Source organism: Neltuma alba, unplaced genomic scaffold (genome assembly GCF_004799145.2).
Source record: "Neltuma alba isolate B1F8T4 unplaced genomic scaffold, ASM479914v2 tig00010294_pilon, whole genome shotgun sequence".
NCBI classification, from domain to species: domain Eukaryota; kingdom Viridiplantae; phylum Streptophyta; class Magnoliopsida; order Fabales; family Fabaceae; genus Neltuma; species Neltuma alba.
Genome location: NW_021635212.1, coordinates 459,020 through 484,347, shown reverse-complemented (window position 1 = coordinate 484,347; position 25,328 = coordinate 459,020). Strand labels below are relative to the sequence as shown.

General features: G+C 29.0%; 3 protein-coding genes across 3 annotated transcripts; all 3 read right to left on the bottom strand.

The window, feature by feature from the left end:
• Positions 1–745: 745 nt before the first annotated feature.
• On the bottom strand, positions 746–10,123 carry LOC114755545 (receptor-like protein 34). The gene is made up of 2 exons (XM_028944439.1): positions 10,119–10,123; positions 746–1,956 (listed from the first exon to the last, which is right to left on the bottom strand). The coding sequence occupies exon 2, from the start codon at positions 1,824–1,826 to the stop codon at positions 765–767; it is 1,062 nt and encodes a 353-aa protein (XP_028800272.1). The 5' UTR covers positions 1,827–1,956; positions 10,119–10,123; the 3' UTR covers positions 746–764.
• Positions 10,124–21,611: 11,488 nt separating this feature from the next.
• On the bottom strand, positions 21,612–22,247 carry LOC114755573 (receptor-like protein 9DC3). The gene has a single exon (XM_028944462.1). The coding sequence runs from the start codon at positions 22,245–22,247 to the stop codon at positions 21,612–21,614; it is 636 nt and encodes a 211-aa protein (XP_028800295.1).
• A 445-nt stretch (positions 22,248–22,692) lies between these two features.
• On the bottom strand, positions 22,693–24,587 carry LOC114755572 (receptor-like protein 34). Its single transcript, XM_028944461.1, has 2 exons — positions 22,900–24,587; positions 22,693–22,825 (listed from the first exon to the last, which is right to left on the bottom strand). Exons 1-2 carry the CDS (start codon positions 24,585–24,587, stop codon positions 22,693–22,695), a joined length of 1,821 nt encoding a protein of 606 aa, XP_028800294.1.
• Positions 24,588–25,328: the final 741 nt, after the last annotated feature.

The following is a 25,328-nucleotide window of genomic DNA, read 5'->3' as shown; positions in this document are numbered from 1 at the left end:
TTTCTCTCTAATTTTCTTTCAATCTGAATAAGGGGTAAAAAAACAAACAAAAGAATTTATGAACTTACGAAAAAAGGGGTCACGATGTCGTTGATAGGCTAAAATGCTTTTAGGCCCAAGATTTTCATGAGAGGACTAGCCCAATTGAATGTTAACTGTTAAGTAATAAAGCAATTGAGGCTCGTGTTTTGTATTGTCATATTTTCAGTTTTAAGAGTTTGGCAAAATAAGAAAAAATTGTTAAGAGTTTAAAATTTGAAATAAAATCATTTTGCTTATTTTAAATTCTTGCTTGTAGCATTATTCTAAACAATCATATATCGATCATAAAGTCTTGAAGTAGAAAGTGATTTTCACATATTTATAAAAACCAAAAATCCTTCAATAGAACTTTAAATTAAAGAAACGAACAAACTAAAAGTTTCTTTAAATCATTAATTAGACGAGAAAGGTTGAATGGTTAATAACTAATTCAAATAACATAAGTTGATGACATGTCTGTACCAAAAAGAAAAAAAAAAGTTTCTAATACGTGGAAAATTTTATTCACATGATGATCAAATAGTACATAGCATACAAATGAAGGCAAATCACTTGAAATTCATTAAAAAGGGGGGGCAAAGACAATACCTTGCATTAAATATACAGTACATTACATTCCAATCACTGACAAGATATTTAAGAAACATGAAATAATTACCATAGTGGAAACATGGAGAGAAAAAAAAGATGAACAATATATCACATGAAGCCATATTTTGTGCCTAATTCACTCTTCTTTGATTCTGATGGGCTCTTTTCCTTGTCCTTTTTGCTTGTTTCTTAGGGCTAGCTTGAAAAATTCTGACAAGCCCCTTGGGTTTTCCAGTTAAAAAAATAACTTGACCCATGAATATTCCAAACACCATCCCACATCCATATCCCAAAGCCACTGATTTCCACCCAAATCCAAAGTTGTCATTACTTGATGAAGTTGGTTGTGGCAATTTCCCTTCATCATGATTACATGCTTTTGATAATTGAAATCCACACAGTCCTAAATTTCCCTCAAAAGAATCTTGTGAAAATGTATCAAACTGCTTACCTCTTGGTATTTCTCCGATAAGCTGATTTTGTGAAAGATTCAAAACTTCAAGAAAATTGAGATCTGTTAGTGCAAGAGGAATCTCACCTTTAAGCAAGTTTGATGATAAATCCAACGATTCTAGGTTTGTCAAGTTTGCAATGGATTGAGGAATAGGGCCGGTGATTTTATTATGGGAGAGATTAAGCCCCTTAAGTGAATGCAGCTGACCAATAACATGTGGAATCTCTCCCTCAAACATGTTTTTTGACAAATCAATGGACGTGAATGTAGTTATGATCTTTACCAACTCCAAATCAACACCTTTTAATGTGACCATCACTGATTCTTGATAACCACCATAACGGTTTTCCAAGTAATTTGGCATGGCTGAAACAAAGTCAACATTCATCATTCCTTTAAATTGCTTTATGTATGTTGTTGGCAAAGACCCTCTAAAATGGTTGTTGGAAACATCAAAAATTTTCAACATGGGAAAAGGATGTTTGGTGTTGGAACTATGAATGGCACCATAGAACTCATTATTTCTTAAAATGAGTACCTGTAGCTTCGGTAAGCCTTCAAGCCAATTAGGAAATTTGTCATTGATCTTGTTTGCTCCCACATCTAAAATTTGTAATTGCTTGCAATGGGTCAAAGACAAAGGCAACTGTCCCTCAAATTGATTGTTGTTCAAATGCAAAGATTCCAAAGAATTGCTCCTCGAAAAATTATTTGGTATAGATCCGATAAAATTATTCATCTGCAGATCTAAACTTGTAAGGTTTGGGAGAGCAACAAGGCACTTTGGGATGTGGCCTGACAAGTTGTTGTGAGATAAGTTGAGTATCTCAAGTGAGCTTGCATTGCAAAATGAGGAAGAAATGGGTCCACTGAATTTGTTGTTGGACAATGAAAAGAATTCAACATCAAAGGATGGAATTGGGAGATTTCCAGGCAACAAGTTAAAGCTGAGATCAAGAGATATCAAATTTCTCATTGAAAGATGTTCAACTGATGTCAAGTTATTATGAGAAAGATCCAAAGCATACAAAGAACCATTCCCCACATTATTGAACCATTGGGGAATATCTCCATGAATTTTGTTATTGGATAGATATAAATACTTCAGATTTTCAAGGTTTCCTAATAGTTTAGGAAAGTCATTGATGTTGCAAAAGGATAGATCTAACTCTATAAGATTGGGAATGGTATAGTGAACATCATTACTAGAGCTAAGTGAGAGAAACTTGTTGTTCAAAAGATCAAGAGATTGTAGATTTTGGAGCTTTGAGAATTGATGAAGACTAATAGGACCTCTCAAATTATTTGATGACAGAGTTAGATGGGAAAGATTTAGGGAACCAAAAATTGACTCAGGAAGACCTTGCAACTTATTATCATCAAGATTTAACATCTGCAAATTTGGAAGGCGTATGAATTTTGGAAAGATAGTGATATGACAAGAATCTAAATATAAGCTCAAAAGATTGGGAATGGTGTAGTTAAGATTATTATCAGAGGTAAGTGAGAGAAACTTGTTGCTTGAAAGTTCAAGATATTTTAGATTTTGAAGCTTGGAAAATTGGTAAAAATTAACAGAACCACTGAAGTTATTTGATGATAGTATCAAATGAGAAAGATTTATGAGTGTAAATATTGACTCCGGAAAATTACCTTGTAGCTTGTTATTAGAGAAATCAAGAAAGTTCAAATTTGAAAGATTTCCAAACACATTTGGCAACAAACCACTAAAACTATTGCCACTGAGATCCAATAAAGTGAGACTTGACATATATGGAAAAAATGAGAGCTCACCACTAAGACTGTTAAATTCAAGGTCCAAATAAGTTAATTGAGTGAGGTTCTCAAAACTTACAGGAATAGGCCCATGAAATTGGTTACCCCGAAGACCCAAAAAATCAAGAGACTTCAAATGGCTTATGGAATTCGGTAAGAGACCACTAAAATAATTGTCACTGAGGTCCAATGAAGTGAGACTTTGAAGATTTGAAAGAAATGAAAGCTGACCACTAAAATTGTTTCTTGCAAGGTTCAAATCAGTTAATTGAGTGAGGTTCCCAAAACTTGCAGGAATAGGCCCATCAAATTTGCAACCTTCAAGACTCAAAATGTTAAGCGACTTCAAAGACGAGGAGCTTGATGCAATGGAAGACACATCTACGTCATCTAAAACAAGTTCTCTTAGATCAGTCATGTTTAAAACAAGCTTCTCCCAAGTGGACAGTTCAAAACTTAACCACCCATCGAAAAATCTATTCCTAGACAAATCAAGAGAGACCAACTTGGACAATTCTGTAATTTTAGGAGAAATTTCACCAGCAAAAACAGAATCACTTAAGTTTAGTTGCATGAGAGTGGAAAGACCACCAAAATGAGATGATATTAAAGACCCATTAAAATTGTTGTGAGCCAAGTTGAGTGCTTGGAGATAAGAAAGTTCAAAGAGGCTATTGTTAGGATGGAGTTGACCTTGGAGCCAACTACAACTAAGATCAAGGCCAATCACATGACCAGACATCGAGTCACACGTGATCCCATCCCACAAGCAACAGTTTGAATCATTTCCCCATAAAGCTGTCTTTGGGTAAGATGTGTACTTAAACTCATCACACTCCATTGAAGCAGAATGATCAAGAGAGAGAGAGTTTTTAAAATGAAGAAGCGCAATGGAATCATGAGAATTACATAATGGGGGGTGGAGAGAAGAAGAAAGGGAAGGAGAAAGAAGGAACAAGTAGAAACACATGATGATTTGAAATGCCATGAGTGAAGTTAGAAGGCTATGAATATGAAGGAGCGCAGGATATGGTATCTAACATATGAGGCTTCTTTTATAGGCAGAGCTACGCCCGATAAAAGGTTTGTCATAATAATCGCTGGCTCAAGTCACTTTCTTCTTCCAACTTGGATTGAAGAATTTGATGGGAACTAAAATATAATCGGAATTGATTAAAAAAAAAAACTAACATGAATTATTGTCGCCATTAAAAACTGGTTGGCTTCAGTATATAAACCATGGGCTTGTAAACACAAATTAATTTTAGTGCACTGTGTATTTAATTCTTATAATTCCTAATTGTAAAAAATAGAATTATAAGCCTTTCCCCCCCCCATAACAGAATTATAAGTCAAGGTTTTGATTTCTATTATTTAACGCATAATATATAGATTCACTGACATGTTGGCCATGACAAACAGATTTGTTGATAACATCACTGTAGCCCTTACTCCTAATATAATAGTTCTTTGTATTATAGCTTTAATATAGAATAATGTTCCCAAGGTAAGGGCCTGTATACTAGCAAGCTATTAAAAAAATTATTTTTGCAAAAAAAAAACATTAAACTATTTTATTTAATGACTAATAATTAATAGTACTGTCATGGTCGATGTAAATGAAATATTAAAAAATAAAAGAAAAATTTGTGCAACCCAATTTTAATTTTACAGGAAGCCTGCGTATTACGTATATCTTTTAAGCGGAATAGAAATTTTTATAATTAAGGAAAATAAAAATGAGTTCATTATATCATATATATCGAGAGAGGGGTAGAGGCTGCCAAAAAAAATTATGTTTCCTTGGGAAAAAAGAAAGACTTATTAAGAGAATTAACTAAAAAAAAATCTGTTTTACATTTTACAACAGAATATTCCTCTCATATAAATGTTCCTGGCAACACGTCGAACGTGCTTGACTGAACGACCGTTGATTAAACTTTTCTAAAAATTTACGGTGAAAAGTTTTAAAAATTAGTGTTCATATATAATTTAATGATTACTAATATAGTCAAGAAATATGGAATTTGTAAGGTCGGTCAATTTTCAATTTGATAATTATATTTTATGCTAAAATCAAAAACAGTTTCAATTAAGAACTTGAACAAAGTTAGATACGAGAGATCTTACAACATACTCTTTTGAAAAAGTAATTAAATTTCAAAATTACTATCCTGGTCCTTAACATAAGACCCAATTACATAATTACATGTTATATAATTTTTCTAAAATACTTATGTATATCATTACATTATATATTAATTTATAAAAGTAACAAGATAAATATAAATATATTAAGATAATTTATTAACTTTCTTGATCTCCTCAAACAAATTAGTTAGATCTTATATTAAGGATAAGGGGTAGTATTTGAATACAAGGAGAATGGGAGAAATATAATTGATTACCATATTATCCAAAAAAACAAGTTGGCATTATTTTTTTGTCAGATTTTTTTCGGCTTTATTTGAATGGCGTGCTAAAAGGTTTGGGAAGTAAGAAACTTCAAAATGATCCTTCATTGTCCAGCTGCCATTAATTCATTTTTCTCCCAAAATTTTGATTTTGAGTACACACACACAAATAGTATACCATATGTTTGGTATTATAAAATAAAACGGAAACTGAAAAAATAATTTTGTTTGATAAAATTTAATGCTCATAATAGAAAAAATCATTTAAAACAATGAAAAATTGGGAATAATGATTATATCAATATATATAATAAATATGTGCCCTAAAAAGCTTTCAGTTACGGGGCACTTTTCCATAAGCGTACCAAACGGGAGGAAGACTTGCCTTTTGTGTTTTGGGTACAAAAGACTTGCCTTTTGCGATGCGATTGAAATGAAAAATAATCAAAGAAAACCCACAACCAAGTAAATTGTTAACAAATAAAAAACAATATTAAATTATCTTATTCACTCGTTTTAGTTGCTTCCTCAGCCCTTAAACCGTTAAACAAGTTATAAATTTCTTGTTATTGGCTAGCTATCCACATGGTGATAGAGAAAGTAAGACTTTTCTTCTCCCCCTGAATATACCTTACAGTACACATTACAAAATAATACCCATACAAGTATGAGAAAATTAGGGGGGGGAATCCTCCATTTAAAATTTTATTTGTGTGAAAAACATATTAAATTTTTATACACAAAAAATATCGATATTTTTTACTTTGCAACTTCTGACATACAAAGTATGGGTACTTTCACTTAAGTCTTCTTCCCTGATAAAATTTTCAATTGGAGACTTTGACCCTATTTATAAAAAAAAGATATTTGAAACAATGAGAAATGGGGAATAATGATTATATCACTATAATAAACTCCCTACAAAGTTCTCATTTACAGATTAGTTTTCCATTAGCGTACCAAACGGCCCAGAAGACTTGCCTTTCTTTGCCAATTAATTGTGATTGAGATGAAAATGAAACAAAGAAAATAAATTTAGAGCCAAATAAATTCTTAGAAAATAAAATATTAAATTATCTTCTTAAACCATTTGAGTTGACTCCTTATGACACAAATTCTTCTCTTCAATACGTTGGGTCGAGCCCATGTCACATGGGTTTGAAAGCGAAACATCTTCACCAACTTCCCTCTTCATTTCAACAGGTAAGATTTATTCAGTAAAAATGTTATTATACTATTAAATATTAAATAATAAAACAGATAGATAAATTTATAGTATTAAAATTTGATGTGAATAGTTGGCAATTGTAAATTTTTATTACATTTAACTAGCATATATACCCCCGTGCGATGCACGGGAATAGTTCACTTCAATCAATATAATCAATAATATTAATTTATCACAAAAATATCAACACATTATAACACACTTCTATATATAAATAATGATATTGAAATTGCCTCCTCTATTTATAACTAGTACATGTCGTAACAATTGTGACTTTGTCGCAAGCCAATTTTCAGCTTGTTTGATGGCAAGGCGTTTTGAGGAGGAAAAAATAGCTTATAAATATGATAAGTCAGTTTGTAAATTTGAGAGCTATTTATCATAGCTTTTGACCAATATGACTTATAGATCAAAAGATGTTTTTTTAACCTCGATTACAAAAGTATGTAAAACTTACTTATGACGTATGCATAATCAGCTTTTTAGAATAAATAAAAATATTTTTATATAGTTTTGAATTCCAACCATTCAAAGTTAATGTAATGGTAGAGATATTAAAATTTTGAAATATTTTTATTAAGAGGTCAAAATTTTGGGATGTAAAAAAAAACTCAATTTATTATAAAGTTCATTCCCACATATATACTCTCGGATCTTATTTATAAATCATATTCAGCATGTTTTATTGAGCCGAAGAAAAACCTTAAATGTTACCACTTTCGGTCTTTTATAGCTAATTGTAGATTTAATTTGATTATAAATATAAAATCACATGTTATATAATTTTTCTAAAATACTTATGTATATCATTACATTATATATTAATTTATAAAAGTAACAAGATAAATATAAATATATTAAGGTAATTTATTAACTTTTTTGATCCTTTCAAACAAATTAATTAGATCTTATATTAAGGATGGGGGTAGCATTTGAATACAAGAAGGATGGGAGAAATATAAGAGATTACCATATTATCAACAACAACAAAAAAATTGGCATTAATTTTTTGTCAGATTTTTTTCGGCTTTATTTGAATGGCGTGCAAAAAGGTTTGGAAGTGAGAAACTTCAAAGTGGTCCTTCATTGTCCTGCTGCCATTAATTCATCTTAGTCCCAAAATTTTGATTTTGAGTATATACACGCACAGAAACAGTATATTATATGTTTGATATTATAAATTAAAAGGGAAAAAAAAAATAATTTTGTTGATAAAATTTAATGCTTATGCGCCTATATAGAAAAAATCAATAATATTAATTTATCACAAAAATATCAACACATTGTAACACACTTCTATATATAAATAATGATATTGAAATTGCCTCCTCTTTTTAAGTAGCACATGCCGTAACTATTGTGACTTTGTCGCAAGCCAATTTTCAGCTTGTTTGATGGCAAGGCGTTTTGAGGAGGAAAAAATAGCTTATAAATATGATAAATCAGTTTGTAAATTTGAGAGCTATTTATCATAGTTTTTTACCAATCTAACTTATAGATCAAAAGCTGTTTTTTTAAACATGATTACAAAAGTACCTAAAACTTACTTATGACTTATGTAAAATCAGCTTTTTAGAATAAAAAAATATTTTTATATAGTTTTGAATTCCAACCATTGAAAGTTAATGTAATGGTAGAGATATTAAAATTTCGAAATATTTTTATTAAGAGGTCAATATTTTGGGATGAAAAAAAAACTCAATTGATTATAAAGTTCATTCCCACATATATACTCTTGGATCTTATTTATAAATTATGTTCAACATGTTTTATTGAGCCAAAAAAAAACCTTAAATGTTACCACTTTCGGCCTTTTACAGCTAATTGTAGATTTAATTTAATCATAAATATAAAATCACAGTTTTTTTTTGTTTCTTATATTTATCCACTTTTTTCCAAAATAGCCCATATTTTGATTGCACATATTAAAAGTTTCATGATAGAGCAATTCTAATACACATGATTAACTAGGATATTTTAGGTAAGACAATATATTATTACAAATTACTAACTTAATTAATTTTTTTAATATTCATAAATTAGTTATCTAGTTATTATATTAAAAACTAGAAGTAGTTTTAACTTTATCTTAAAATTTAATAAAATTTTAATTTTGTTCTTATTTTATATACATTATACCATATAAGAATTAAATAACATAATAATAAATTATTAATAAAATAAAATTGTTTGCAAAAAAAAAGTGTACATTCATATGACAAATTTAATAATACATCTTATAAATAGGATTAAACAAGCATTTTCTCTCTACCTTATTTAATAGGACTAGAGGAGTATTATATGCAATGAATCATACAAATATATAAGCTGTGCCTGAAACTGTATACATTACTCCGTTCATAAGAGTACTCGTTTAAATTAGAGATGAAAGGAGAAAAAATAATTTTATTTGATAAAATTGAATTGTTGTGCCTTCATTTTTATTATAAAACATTTGAAACAATGTGAACGGAGCAATGGTGGTTATATCGGTATGATCAATGCCCTACAAAAGTTTTCAATTATAGGACTACTTTTCCATTAGCGTAGCAAACGGGGGAGAAGACTTGACTTTGTGATTGATTGATGAAATGAAAATGAATCAAAAGAAAAAATAAAAGACGTAAAGAACAAGTATATGGCCACACTTAAGCATGATGAAATGTTGATTCAACTTTTTTCTGAAAATTGTGTGAAAATTAATGTTCATATATAATCTAATATAATTACTAATACGGTCAAGAAATATGGAATTTTGTGAGGCAGATCAATTTAATAATTTTACTTTATGCTAAATCAATACAAATTTCAATTAAGAACTTAAAATAAAGTGAAACATGAGAGATCTTTTATAACATAATATTTAGAAAAAGTAATTAAATTTCAATATTATTTGCATATAACGAATGTGGGAGAGATATTAAGAGATTAACATATTATCAACAATTTTTTGGGTATTATTTGAATGGCGAGCTGAAGGGTTTGGAAAACAAGAAAGTCAATGAAATAAAATTATTTTACGGTTTGAAAACAAAACTTTTCTGTTATACAGTGCAAAATCATTTAAAATAAATTAATTTAAACACTCACTTAAGTTTTATGCGAAGACCTATATAGAAGAAATTATTTAATTAATGGTCCTGACAAGACCAATGGACGTGCTTGACTGGAAAAGGCGTAAAGAAGAAGCACATGGCCATATCCAAAAACTTGGTGGAACCTTTGTTTTTATTTTTTATTTATTTATTTTTCGTGATAAAACCTGATGGAACATTGATTCAACTACTTTTCTGAAAATTTGACGTCAAAATTTCCAAAAATTAGTGTTCACGTACAATTTAGTAATAAAATTAGTCATAAATAAATTAGGTGTACTAAAGTGATTACAAAAAAGAAAAAATTAATAACAACAGTCGTGTGCCCGCGGACGTTAAAAAAAAAAAAAAAAAAGACTTGAGGGATATTTTGGGGGAAAAAAGGGAATCAATTGAAATAATATTATTTTACCCCCTAAGAAACAAACTTTTCTCATGTATTTTCTTTGTATAGTAAAAAATCATTTAAAATAAATTAATTTAAACACTCGCTTAAGCTAAAAGAGAAAATGACTCACACTACAAATTCCTTTGTTAATGGTCCTGACAGCGCCATTAGCCACATTCAAACTTGATGGTTCTTTTTCTCTCGTGTGTGATAAAACTTGATGGAGCATTGATTCAACTAGTATTCTGAAAATTCGAGGTTAAAATTTCTGAAAATTAGTGTTCATATATAATTTAATAATTACGAAAATGGTCAAGAAATATGAAATTTTGTGAGACAGATCAATTTGATAACTATATTTTGCACTAAATCAATCATAATTTCCGTTAAGAAAGTGAAATAATATGAGATCTTATAACATACTTTTTAGAAAAAGTAATTAAATTTCAAAATTATTTGAATATACCATGCATATTATCAACAATTTGTTTTTGCTATTATTTGAATAGCGTGCTAAAGGGTTTGGAAGTGAGAAATTCAAGTGGTCCTTCATTGTGAAAGCGGCATAATTCCATTTTGTCCCAAAATTAGGTTTTGGAATAGTTCCAACTTCATGGGCCCTCTATGATATGATAGTCAAAGTAGGACTTCTTCCCTCCCTCTGAATAGTGAATATATCTTATAATGCACACACGAGTATGAAAAAATTGGATAAATAATTTTATCAAAAAATTTTAGTAAGGAAAAAATGATAAATTTTTATGCACAAAAAGTATCTATACTCTATAAATTTTGTATACATAATTTAGGTCATTCTCACTAACAAAATTTTCAATATGAAACTTTTCTCCAATTTTTCAAAAAGTATAGCATACGTCTGATATTAGAAATGAAGGGGAAAATAAAATGTAACTTTATAACATGAAATTTAATGCTCACGCCCCATTTATATATAAATAAATAAAACAATTGGGGGGACTAAATTATTTAGAAAAAATTGTAACAAGGTCTTACTTAAAAAAATTAAATACAAAAAATTCCTTTGAAATTATCAAATTAATTTGAAATCCCAAGGGACCATATTATAAGAGATTCCACTTGTTTAATTACTAAGTTACTTTTTTTTTTTTCAAGTATACATTGACAATTAAACTATTTTATTTAGAGAAGGCTTACGTATATCTTTTAAACGGAATGGAAATATTATAATTAAGGAAAATAAAAATAAGTTCCTTATATTATATACATCGAGAGGGGTAGAGTTTAGAGCATACTCAAGGGGCTACCAAAAAAAAAGAAAAGAAGAGAAGTTATGTTTCCTTTGACATTAAAAAAACAATGAAAGACTTATTAAGAGAATTAATTAAAAAAAAGAAGCTATTTTACATTTTGCGACACAATATTCTTCTCATATACTTATTTTGTAAATATAAAATCACTTATGATAAACTAATTCAAACATTCATTTGGACTTAAATAAAAGGCTTAGAAATGGCTAAACAAATGGTCCTGGCAACACGCCAAGCATGATTAACTCAATGTTGAATAAAATTTTCTGAAAATTTGTGGTTAAAACATTTTGAAAATTAGGGTTCATATATAATTTAATAATCAGTAAAATAGTCAAGAAATATGGAATTTTGTGAGGCCGGTCAATTTTCAATTTGATAATTATATTTTATACTAAAATAAAAAACAGTTTCAGTTAAGAACTTGAATAAAGTGAAATATGGGAGACCTTATAATATAATCTTTAGAAAAAGTAATTAAATTTCAAAATTACTACTCTCATCGTTAATATAAAACCCAGTTACATAATTACATGTTAAATGATTTTTTGAAAATACTTATACATAACATTAGATTATATATTAAGTTATAAAAGTAACAAATTAGTTTGAAGAGAGATGATAAATGTAAATACATTAAGGTCATTTACTAACTTTTTTGATCTCCTCAAATAAATTAATTAGATCTTATATTAAGGATAAAAGGTGATATTTGAATACAAAGGAGTGTGGGAGAAATATAAGAGATTACCATACTATCAAAAAAATTTTTTTGGCATTATTTGAATGTCCTGCTAAAAGGTTTGGAAGTGAGAAACCTCAAAATGGTCCTTCATCATCCAGCTGCCATTAATTCATTTTTGTCCCAAAATTTTGATTTTGAGTATACACACACACAGAAATAGTATACCATATGCTTGATATTATAAATTAAAAGGGAAAATGAAAAAAATAATTTTTTTGATAAAATTTAATGCTTATGCGCCTATTTAGAAAAAATCATTTAAAACAATGAAAAATAGGGAATAATGATTATATCAATATATATAATAAATATGTGCCCTAGAAAGTTTTCAGTTACGGATTATTTTTCCATAAGCGTACCAAACGGGAAAGAAGACTTACCTTTTTTTGTATTTGGTAAAGAAGACTTGTCTTTTGCGATGTGATTGAAATGAAAAATAATCAAAGAAAACCCAGCCAAGTAAATTGTTAACAAATAAAAAAAATATTAAATTATCTTATTCACTCCTCTCAGTTGCTTCCCCCTAACCAATTTCGGTACTCATCTTAATGTGAATATCTTAAACTCATCAAATTTAAATCATTCATACTATATTTGGATAGTCAAAACTTGATTTCTTTTTCATTTTTATTTTTTCAAAATAATTATTTTAATATAAATGAAATCTAAAATAAAGATAATCTCTTAACCATTATTTTTAAAAAAAATAATTTTTTTTCTATTTAAAATAATTAATTAAAGATTTCAAACTAAACCATTTAAATTCGATATAAACAGTTTAAATTTGATAAGTTTAGAATACTCATTAAAATAATAAACATCAAAACTAATTCCTGCTTCCTGCTTCGTCAATCCTCATTGCTCTTTATCATCAGTTGTACTTGAATGGTTCTAACTTCAACGCCCCTCAAACCGTTAAACAAGTTATAAATTTCTTGTTATTGGCTAGCTATCCATATGGTGATAGAGAAAGCAAGACCTTTCTCCTCCCTCTGAATGTACCTTACAATGCAGGTTACAAAATAATACCCATCCGAGTGTGAGAAAATTAGGGAAAAAAAATTTCCTCCATTAAAAATTTTATTTGTGTGAAAAATACCGGTATTTTTATTACTCTGCAAAAAATACCGATATTTTACTTTGCAAATTCTGCACATACAAAATACCGGTACTTTTATTTAGGTCTTTTTCACTAATAAAATTTTCAATTAGAGACTTTGACCCAATTTTACAAAGCAAGTATCGATGTATTTGATATTAAAAATGAGGGGGGAAATTAAAAAATAATAATTTTTCTTGATAAGATTTAATGTTTATGCCCCTATTTATTAAAAAAAAGGGGGTTAATTAATCTACAAGTCCTAATAGTTTCAACCAATTTTAAATTAGGTCCCTATAATTTTTTTGTATCAAGTCCTTATACTTTCAACTATTTTTAATTAGGTCTTTGCATTTTTTTTTAATCAAATCCTTATAATTTCACTAAATTTTTAATCATGTCCATGTAGTTTTAAATTTTATTTATTAATTAAATATAAAATCAATTAAATAGATTAATACTGAAATATAAAATATTGATAATGAAATTAAATTACTAATTATATAATAAAAAATAAGTAATATAATTATTTAATTTAGGAAAAATTTTTAGAACAATTAATATTTTCTTGATGGAAAAAATAAAATTATTATAATAATTCATTTTTTAGAATATTATTGTTTATAAACTAATATTAAATAGTATATACTATTTTATGGTAATAGAATGGTATTATTAGAATTTATAAAAATAAATAATAACAAATTCAGGGACTTAATTAAAATTAAGGTAAACTTATAAGAACTTGATAAAAAGAAAAATAATACAATGACCTACTTAAAAACAGGTGAAAGTATAAGGACTTGATGAAAAGAAAAAAAAACTATAGGGACCTAATTCAAAATTGGTTGAAACTATAAGGACTTACAGATTAATTATCCCAAAAAAAAAATTGAAACAATGAGAAATGGGGAATGATGATTATATCACTATAATAAACCCCTACAAGGTTCTCATTTACAGATTAGTTTTCCATTAGCGTACCAAACGAGGCAGAAGACTTGACTTTGCCAATTAATTATGATTGAAATGAAAATGAAACAAAGAAAATAAATTTAGAGCCAAATAAATTCTTAGAAAATGAAATATTAAATTATCTTCTTGACCCATTTGAGTTGACTCCTTATGACACAAATTCTTCTATTTAATATGTCGGGTTGACCTGATGTCGTGAAGGTTTGGAAGCGGAACATCTTCACTAATTTCCCTCTTCACTTTAACATGTGACATTTATTCAGCAAAAATGTTATTATAATATTAAATAATAAATAATAAAATAGATAGATAAATTTATAGTATTAAAATTTGATGTGAATAGTTTGCAATGCTAAATTTTTTATTATATTTAATATTATAATAATGTTTTTATATAGTTTCGGATTTCAACCATTAAAAGTTAATATAACGGCAGAGACATTAAGTGAAAAGAAAATGAAGAGAAAAGTTAGTGAAAATGTTCTTCTCCCGATTTGGAGACCCTTAGTTATTTGCATACAACGTATTATATTGTGGCACGAAGGACCCAAATTCTGGTTAAAGAAATAAAGGCAGGCGAAAACATAAATTTGAAGAAATTATCGGGAAACAAGTTTTTTCAAATAACACGTTTGTCCACCAAGGTTTACGGTTCAATGTCCATTGTATGCGCATCAAGTGGTGAATTTCTTAAAAAATATTTGAGTGGAAACAAAACTATAATTTTAAAAGTACTTTTACGGTATACGAAATAAATATGTGGAGGAGGTTGTCTCGATTTGAAAAAAAAATACTTTTAAAAAGCTTTTTTACACTCACCCAAACACCCCTTAAGATTCCATTGGAAACTGTTGAAGCCGACAAAATTTGAAGACCTCACAAATCCAAAACTAAATTGAACAATTTTGACTCAAACATTCATAAATTGATATTTGCGTGTGTGAGTATAAACACGTTACGTTACATGAATCACGTACTTAATTTCCTATTAAACCTTAAATTCAAAATGGTCCTTCATCGTCCAGCTGCCATTAATTCATTTTTGTCCCAAAATTTTGATTTTGAGTATACACACACACAGAAATAGTATACCATATGCTTGATATTATAAATTAAAAGGGAAAATGAAAAAAAATAATTTTTTGATAAAATTTAATGCTTATGCGCCTATTTAGAAAAAATCATTTAAAACAATGAAAAATAGGGAATAATGATTATATCAATATATATAATAAATATGTGCTTTAAAAAGTTTTCAGTTACGGATTATTTTTCCATTAGCGTAACAAACAGGGGAGAAGACTTGACTTTGTGATTGATTGATGAAATGAGAATGGATCAAAAGAACAAGAAAAGGCGTAAAAGACAAGTACATGGCCACATTTAAGCCTGACCGAATGTTGATTCAACTTTTTCTGAAAATTTGTGAAATTAGTGTTCATATATAATCTAATATAATCACTAATATGGTCAAGAAATATGGAATTTTGTGAGGCAGATCCATTTGATAATTTTATTTTATGCCAAATAAGCAAAAATTTCAATTAAGAACTTAAAGTGAAATATGAGAGATCTTTTATAACATACTCTTTAGAAAAAGTAACTCAATTTGAACATTATTTGAATATTAAGAGTATCGCAGAGATATAAAGAGATTACCATACCGTCAACAAATTTTTTTGGGTATTATTTGAACGGCGAGCTAGAAGGTCTGGAAGTGACAATATTCAAAGTGATTTTTCATTGTCCAGCTACCGTTAATTCTTTTTCCCCGAAATTTTGGTTTTGAGTGGTTCTAATTACTCAAACCGTCAATCACGTTATAATACACAATGCAAAATAACAGATAATGATAATAAACACAGAGAGAGAAATGGTGTAACATGTGCTTGATATTAGAGATGAAAAGGGAAAATTAAAAACAATAATTTTACTTGATAAAATTTAATGTTTATGCCCCTATTTAGAAAAAAGGCATTTCAAACAATGAAAAATAGGCAATAATGATTATATGAGTATCAATCATAAATATATACCCAAAAAATTTGTGAACATTGGATCAAGGTTGTCATTCAAGAAAATTAAATACAAACAAAATTTCTTGAAATCATTAAATTAATTTGAACTCTCAAAATATCTCATTGTATGAGATTTTACTTGTTCAATTATTAAATTGTCCTCATTTTATTTTTTTAAGTATAAGTCGTCAGCAATTTAAAGTGTAATTATTAATAACTATTGCAGTATTTATTAACAACCATGCATTAAATTTTTGTGATGTGCTGAGAAAATGTATTATTAATATCTACTGCGATAATTGTTAATCGTTACGTCTTAAATTGTTAATGACTGCTTTTTAGTTGTTAATGCATACTTAAAAAAAAAAAAAGAGTTAAACAGGTAGAATTTCTTGCAATAAGTTTTCTTGAAATTTCATATTAATTTAATAATTTTAAGAGATTTTTTTATATTTAATTCTTTTAAGTGAGATTTTAATGTAGTTTTTCCAAAAAGTTTTTAATGACGGATTATTTTTTCATAAGCGTACCAAGCAGGGTAGAAGGCTAGAAGACTTGTCTTTTGTGACGTGATCGAAACGAAAATGAGTCATAGAAAGCTAAGCCAAGTAAATTGTTACCAAATGAAAAATATTAGATTATCCTCTTTATTCATTTGAGTTGACACACTTGTTTGTTTGAGTTGAAGTTAAAATTATGATAGTGTTGTCAATTTTGTGTCCAGCTGTTCCAGAAGAATTTTGGACCGACAAAAATGTATGGTACGCTCATGAGAAGACCAATAAGGATAAGGTTTGGTGAAGAGGGGCACATAACGCTTTTTCAACTCTTTTTTAATCTGTTCAAATCTAATAATTTATATATTATTATAATATGAGATCGAATGGAAATAAACTATTTTTTTTATGACGAACTAATAAATTTATTTTTATCATGACAAGTGTGGTATTGAATTATTCTAATTTAAATACTACCTCAAACCGTCAAACACACGAATTTCTGGCAATAAACCATACCCATATGGTGACAGTGAATGAAGACTTTTATCTTGCTTTTGAATATATCATACAAATGCACAATACAAAATAATTAACGGTTAAAGTGTAAATTTGTCCTGAAATTTTTTATTAATTTTGAGTGCAAATTTATTTTAAATATTTAAAATTATGATAATATTGCTTCTTATCATTAAAAAATTAATAGTATTTATTAAAATGATAGCATTGATCGTTAATATTTTTAACAGTATGAGAACAATATTGTTATGATCTGAATTTGCACATTAACCCATAAATAATATATATGCAACAAAGTATAGAATGTGAAAGTTTATTTGATACTATAAATGAAAGAGAAAAATAAAAAAATAAATTTATTTGATAAAATTTAATGTTCATGCCCCTTTTTATTAAAAAAAAACATTTAAAACAATGAGAATATACTGAGAACTGGAAAATAGTAAACCTACAATGTTTTTTTTCCTTCTTTTTGGGGAATACCTTATAATGTTTTCTATTACACGATTATTTTTCCAAAAGCGGACCAAATGGGGCAGAAGACTGGCCTTTGTGATATGATTGAAATGAAAATGAATTAAAGAAAACTCACAGCCAAATAAGTTGATGATAAATTCATGAAGTATTAAATTATCTTATTGAGTACTACTCAAAACATAAATTTAAAGAAATTCTTGAGAAATAAAAAAAATTTCTTTTTTTTCCCCCTTGGACCAGCGAAACAAAATTTTTTCAAAGTACATGTAAATCAACCAAAGTTTGCTTAATTAGCGTTGACGGTCGACCTTGTAAACTGTTGAAGCCAACAAAATTTGAAGACTTTTCAAACCCAAAACCAAAATTTAATTTTTAAGATTCCATTCATTTATCAATCAAACTCATCATGGCAGCACCGACTTTGAATTGTGTTTTTTTTTTTTTGCTTTAAAATCAATCAAACTAGCTTATGTTCATGAATTGATACTTTATTTTTGTCTCTCTCTCTATACAGTACAAAAAAATAGCGTATTAGTGACGGAATTTTAATCCCTTACAAAATCTGTCACTAAAATTAGCGATAGAATTTAGTGACGGAAAATTTCCGTCGCTAAATTAGTGAAAGATTAGTGACGAAATTTTATTCCGTCACTAACTTAGAGAAGGATTAGTGACGGAATCTTATTCCGTCACTAAATTTTGTTATGAGTCTGTCGCTAATTTTGTATTTGGCTAATATTGAAAAACAGCAAGGGAATCTTATTTTGCATTTGGCTAATATTCCCATCATAAAACATTCAAAGGTTTATAACCCCTTAAGAGAATAATACTAGCTTCAATTCTGAATATAAGAGCTAGTTGATTAATTTAAGTAGATTAAGAAAAATAATTAAGTTAGTTATTTGTAATAAATAGATATTGTCTTTCCTAAAATATTCTCATCAATCAAGTGTATTAGCTAGAACAACCATTATTATAAAAACTACCCTTAAAAAATGGATAAATATAAGATATAAAATAAATTGAAGTCTTATATTTATGATCAAAATAAAAATTAAATAAGCTCTTATATTAAGAACTATTTCTTTTGGTCCTAAATGGTAAAGCTAAATCACTAATTTATATATATATCAAACAAATTTATTAAATTAATTATTTGCAATAAATATGTTTTAATTTTTCAAAATATCCTTTTGGTCATTATCTCAGGAATAAAAATTCTCTTTAATATGCAATCAATAACTTAAAATTTTTTTTATAAATTTTAGAGACAAAAGATATTGAGATATCAATTTAAGAGTTAACTCTTACATTTACAACTATGGCAAGAATATTGAAAAACATCCCTTGCTGTTATTTTTTCTGCAATTCTTTGCATCCTCTCACACAAACTTTACAAAAATTAAAAATAAAACAAGCCTTATAAAGAAAGACTCATGTATCCCCAAAAAAAAAAACAATGAAAGAAAGACTCATGCCCCAACTTTTTCGGAACCCCTAGTTGTCCAAGTAAGTTGTGCTGAATCAACACCTTGTATTTTTTTGGGTCTTCCATTTTTTTTTTACCTGAGGGTTTTTCCAATTTAACACCTTATATTCTAAGTACATACGAATTTTTAAAAGATATATTCACCACATAATTTGGGATGCCCTTGTATGACGGCTCGTTGAACGGTTTCGTTTAAGACCCTCTTTTTAATTATGACCATTTGATTGTTTGAATTAACTTGGTTGAAGTTTTTGAAGGATTTGAAAATTGGGAGGAAAATGAGGGCAAAAAAAATGTATGAATGAGCTTCTATATATACAGATAGACATATATATATAAATACATACTTGAAAATTATTTTTTTGGGAGAAATTGGTGGGTTCAAGCACTTGTTATACTTTTTTTTTTGTTTTGTCCTCTTTCGTATTTAAAATATTTCATTGACCCTTATTTTTTATTGAATTTTAATGATGTCAAATGAAACAGTAAAACACAAAACTGGTAAAATAGGGAGGAGGAAAAATTAAAGAGAAGATGTTGTTATCTCTTTTGTTTAGATAGACAAGAGAAAATAGAAATGAAAAAATGAGCAAATATCTAAATAACTAAAATATTCTTATCAAAATATATCATATTTAAAATTAAATCAAATTAAATATTGCAATAGGAACATTATACTAACATTAACATTATCAAGTAATTTAAAATCAAGTTATTTGGTTTGTATATATATTCATATTATCATATTGTAAAACCAAATTATTTAATAAAAAGTGAATAATCTTTTGAATATAATAAAAAAATAAATATGGAGAGGAAAAGAGAGGAGGGACAGTCACAAAATCTTATTTTTCTTCCCAAACCTCTCAATATATAAAGAGAAAATTTGAAGAGCAAGTGAGACGCGTGGCCTATTTTATTTTCTCCCCCACTTTTCTACTCTGCTTGAATGGGAAGAAAAGTTGGGAGGAAAAAAAACAGGAGGAGAGGAATAGAGAGAAGGAAAAAGTAGATAGAAGATGTTATCAAAAAACTAGAGAGAAGATGTTCTTATCATCTTGCTTGGATAGATGAGAGAAAAATAGGGGGGGAAAGAAAATGAATAAATACCTAAATAACTAAAATACCCTTATCAAAATATATCATATTTAAAATTAAATCAAATTAAATATTGCAATAGGAATATTATACTAACGTTAGCGTCATCAAATAATTTCAAATCAAATTATTTGGTTTATATATATTTTCATAGTATTATATTTTAAAAGCAAATTATTTAATAAAAAATATTCTTGTAAGATTAAAAAATAAAAAAATGAATAATTTTTTAAATATAATAAAAAGAACATAAATGTGAGAGGAAGAGAGAGGAGGGACAATCAAGAAAATCTTGTTTTTCTTCCTGAGTCTGTCCATATTTGGAGAGAAAATGAGATATGGAATCTATCTTATTTTTTTCTCACTTTTTCTTCCTCCCATATTTTCTCTCCTATCTAATCCTAAAATATTGTGCCTGTGATGAATTGGTGGATACATGTATCAATTAAATGAATTTCGTTAGGATGATGATCAATTGAATTAGAATCGATTTTGAAATAATTCGTTACATTGATATTTAGAAAACTCAGTTCTCCTTATATTTTCCCCTCTAGTTTTCTTTCCTCCCTAATTTTATTTTAATCCAAGCAAGGGGTTCCTTCCTCTCATATTTTCTCTCATATCCAAGTAAGAAAAAGAACTGATTTCTCTCCATATTTTTTTAATCTAATTTTCTTTTCTCTCTACTTTTCTCTCAATGCGAATAAGGGGTAAAAAAATGAACATAAGAATTTATGAACTTACGAAAAAAGGGGTCACGATGTTGTTATGGGCTAAAATGCTTTTAGGCCCAAGGTTTTCATAAGAGGACAAGCCTAGTTGAATGTTAACGTTAAGTAATAAAGCAATTGAGGCTCGTGTTTTGCATGGTCATATTTTCACTTTTAAGAGTTTGGCAAAAACAAGAAAAAAATTGTTGAGAGTTTAAAATTTGAAATAAAATCATTTTGCTTATTTTAAATTCCTGCTTGCAGCATTATTCTGAACAATCATATATCGATCATAAAGTCTGGAAGTAGAAAGTGATTTTCACATATTTATAAAAACCTAAAATCCTTCAATAGAACAACGAACAAACTAAAAGTTTCTTTAAATCATTAATTAAATGAGGAAGGTTGAATGGTTGATAATTAATTCAAATAACATAAGTTGATGACATGTCTGTACCAGAAAGAAAAAAAGTTGCTAATACGTGGAAAATTTTATTCACATGATAATCAAATAGTACATAGCATACAAATGAAGGCAAATCACTTGAAATTCATTAAAAAAAAAAAAGGGAAAGACAATCATTAAAATATACAGTACATTACATTCCAATCACTGACAAGATATTTAAGAAACATGAAATAATAACCATAGTGGAAACATGGAAAAAAAGACGACAAAATATATCACATGAAGCCACATTTTGTGCCTAATTCACTCTTTGATTCTGATGGGCTCTTTTCCTTGTCCTTTTTGCTTGTTTCTTAAGCCTGGCTTGAAAAATTCTGACAAGCTCTTTAGGTTTTCCAGTTAAGAAAATAACTTGACCCATGAATATTCCAAACACCATCCCACATCCATATCCCAAAGCCATTGGTTTCCAACCAAATCCAAATTTGTCATTACTTGACGAAGTTGGTTGTGGTAATTTCCCTTCATCATGATTACATGCTTTTGACAATTGAAATCCACACAGTCCTAAATTTCCCTCAAAAGAATCTTGTGAAAATGTATCAAACTGCTTACCTGTTGGTATTTCTCCGACAAGCTGATTTTGTGAAAGATTCAAAACTTCAAGAAAGTTAAGATCTGCTAGTGCAAGAGGAATCTCACCTTTAAGCAAGTTTGATGATAAATCCAATGATTCTAGGTTGGTCAAGTTTGCAATGGATTGAGGAATCGGACCAGTGATTTTGTTGTGGGAGAGATTAAGCCCTTTAAGTAAATGCAACTCACCAATAACATGTGGAATCTCTCCATCAAACATGTTTTTTGACAAATCAATGGATGTGAATGTAGTTATGATCTTTATCAACTCCAAATCAACACCTTTCAATGTGACCATCACTGATTCTTGATACTTATAAGATGCATTATGGATTTCCAAATAATCTAGTATGGTTGAAGCAAAGTCAACATTCATCATTCCTTTAAATTCCTTGATGTATGTTATTGGCAAAGATCCTGTAAAAAGGTTGTTGGAAACATTGAAAATTCTTAACATGGGAAAAGGATGTTTGGTGTTGGAACTATGAATGGCACCATAGAACTTATTATCTCTTAAAATGAGTACCTGTAGCTCTGGTAAGCCTTCAAGCCAATCAGGAAATTTGTCATTGATCTTGTTTGCTCCCACATCTAAAATTCGTAACTGCTTGCAATGGGTTAAAGATAAAGGCAATCGTCCCTCAAATTGATTGTTGTTCAAATGCAAAGATTCCAAATAAATGCTCCTAGAAAAATTGTCTGGTATAGATCCGACAAAATTATTCATCTGCAGATCTAAACTCTTAAGATCTGGCAGAGCAACAAGGCACTTTGGGATGTGGCTTGACAAGTTGTTGTGAGATAAGTTGAGTATCACAAGTGAGCTTGCATTGCAAAATGAGGAAGAAATGTGTCCACTTAATTTGTTGTTGGACACTGAAAAGAATTCAACATCAAATGATGGAATTGGAAGATTTCCTAGCAACAAGTTGAAGCTGAGATCAAGAGACCTCAAGTTTCTCATTGAAAGATATTCAACTGATGTCAAGTTATTATGAGAGAGATCCAAAGCATCCAAAGAACCATTCCCCACATTATTGAACCATTGGGGAATATCTCCACGAATTTTGTTATTGGAAAGATTTAACCCCTTCAAATTTTGAAGGCTTCCTAATTGTTTAGGAAAGTCATTGATGTTGCAAGAGGACAGATCTAACTGTGTAAGATTGGGAATGGTATGGTGAACATCATTATTAGAGCTAAGTGAGAGAAACTTGTTGTTTGAAAGATCAAGATCTCGTAGATTTTGAAGCTTTGAGAATTGATGAAGACTAATAGGGCCTCTCAAATTATTTGATGACAGACTTAGATGGGAAAGATTTAGGAAACCAAAAATTGACTCAGGAAGACCTTGCAACTTATTATCATTAAGATATAAAAACTGCAAATTTGGAAGGCCTACGAATTTTGGAAAGATAGTGATATGACAAGAAGATAAATACAAGTACCTAAGGTTGGGAATGGTGTAGTTAAGATTATTATCAAAGGCAAGTGAGAGAAACTTGTTGCTTGAAAGATCAAGATATTCTAGATTTTGAAGCTTGGAAAATTGGTAAAAATTAACAGAGCCACTCAAGTTATTTGATGATAGACTCAAATAAGAAAGATTTATGAGGGTGAAAATTGACACAGCAAAATTACCTTGCAGCTTGTTGTCAGAGAAATCAAGAGATTTCAAATTTGAAAGATTTCCAAACACATCTGGCAACAAGCCACTAAAATAATTGTAACAGAGGTCTAATGAAGTGAGACTTGACATATTTGAAAGAAATGAGAGCTCACCACTAAAAATATTAAATGCAAGGTTCAAGTCAGTTAATTGAGTGAGGTTCCCAAAACTTGTAGGAATAGGCCCATAAAATTGGTTACCCCGAAGACCCAAAAAATAAAGAGACTTCAAATGGCCTATGGAATTTGATAAGAGACCATTAAAATAATTGCCACTGAGGTCTAATGAAGTGAGACTTTGAAGATTTGAAAGAAATGAAAGCTCACCACTAAAATTGTTTCCAGCAAGGTTCAAATCAGTTAATTGAGTGAGATTCCCAAAACCTATAGGAATAGGCCCATCAAATCTGCAACCTTCAAGACTCAAAATATTAAGCGACTTCAAAGGCAAGGAGCTTGGTGCAATGGAAGACATATTTACATGATCTAAAACAAGTTCTCTCAAATCAGTCATGTTTAGAACAAGCTTCTCCCAAGTGGATGGTTCAAGTCTTAAACTCAACCCTTCAAATCCATTCATAGACAAATCAAGAGAGACCAACTTCGACAATTCTGCAATTTTAGGAGAAATTTCACCAGCAAAAGCAGAATAGCTTAAGTTTAGATGCATCAGAGTGGAAAGACCACCAAAATGAGATGATATCAAAGACCCCCTAAAATTGTTGTGAGCCAAGTTGAGTGTTTGGAGATGAGAAAGTTGGAAGAGGCTATTGTTCGGATGGAGTTGACCTTGGATCCAACTACAAGTAAGATCAAGGCAAATCACATGACCAGACATGGAGTCACACGTGATCCCATCCCACAGGCAACAGTTTGAATCATTTCCCCACGAAGCTGTCTTTGGGTAAGATGAGTTCCTAAACTGTATAGTATAACTATCATCATCATCATGAAACTCATCACACTCCATTGAAGCAGAATGATCAAGAGAGAGAGAGTTTTTAAAATGAAAAAGCGCAATGGAATCATGAGAATTACATAATGGGGGGTTGAGAGAAGAAAGGGAAGGAGAAAGAAGGAACAAGCAAAAACAGATGGTGATTCGAAATGCCATGAGCGAAGTTAGAAGGCTGTGAATATCAAGGAGTGAAGGATATGGTATCTAACATATGAGGCTTCTTTTATAGGTAGAGCTACGCATGATAAAAGGTTTGTCATAGTAATTGTTGGCCATGACAAACAGATTTGCTGATAACATCACTGTAGCCCTTACTCATAATATAATATTTCTTTGTATTATAACTTTAATATAGAATAATATTCCGAAGGTAACTAGCAAGTTATTAAAAAAATTACTTTTGCAAAAAATAATTAAACTAATTTTATTTAATGAGTAGTAATTAATAGTATTGTCATGGTCGATGAAAATGAAATATTAAAAATAAAAGAAAAAATTGTGCTACCCAATTTTATTTTGCAGAAGGCTTACGTATTACGTATATCTTTTAAATGGAATAGAAATTTCTATAATTAAGGAAAATAAAAATATACGTATATCTTTTAAATGGAATAGAAATTTCTATAATTAAGGAAAATAAAAATAAGTTCATTATATCATATACATCGAGAGAGGGGCAGAGGCTACGGAGAAGGCTACCAAGAAAAAAGTTATGTTTCCTTGGACATTAAAAAAAAATGAAAGACTTATTAA

Coding starts and splice junctions, on each gene's coding strand:
- LOC114755545 (XM_028944439.1), bottom strand. CDS start 1,826: ATGAATAATTTTATCGGATCTATACCAAATAATTTTTCGAGGAGCAAT.
- LOC114755573 (XM_028944462.1), bottom strand. CDS start 22,247: ATGGTCACATTGAAAGGTGTTGATTTGGAGTTGATAAAGATCATAACT.
- LOC114755572 (XM_028944461.1), bottom strand. CDS start 24,587: ATGGAGTGTGATGAGTTTCATGATGATGATGATAGTTATACTATACAG. Junction 22,826..22,899: donor CTTTCAATGAGAAACTTGAG/GTCTCTTGATCT, acceptor AATTCTTTTCAG/TGTCCAACAACAAATTAAGT.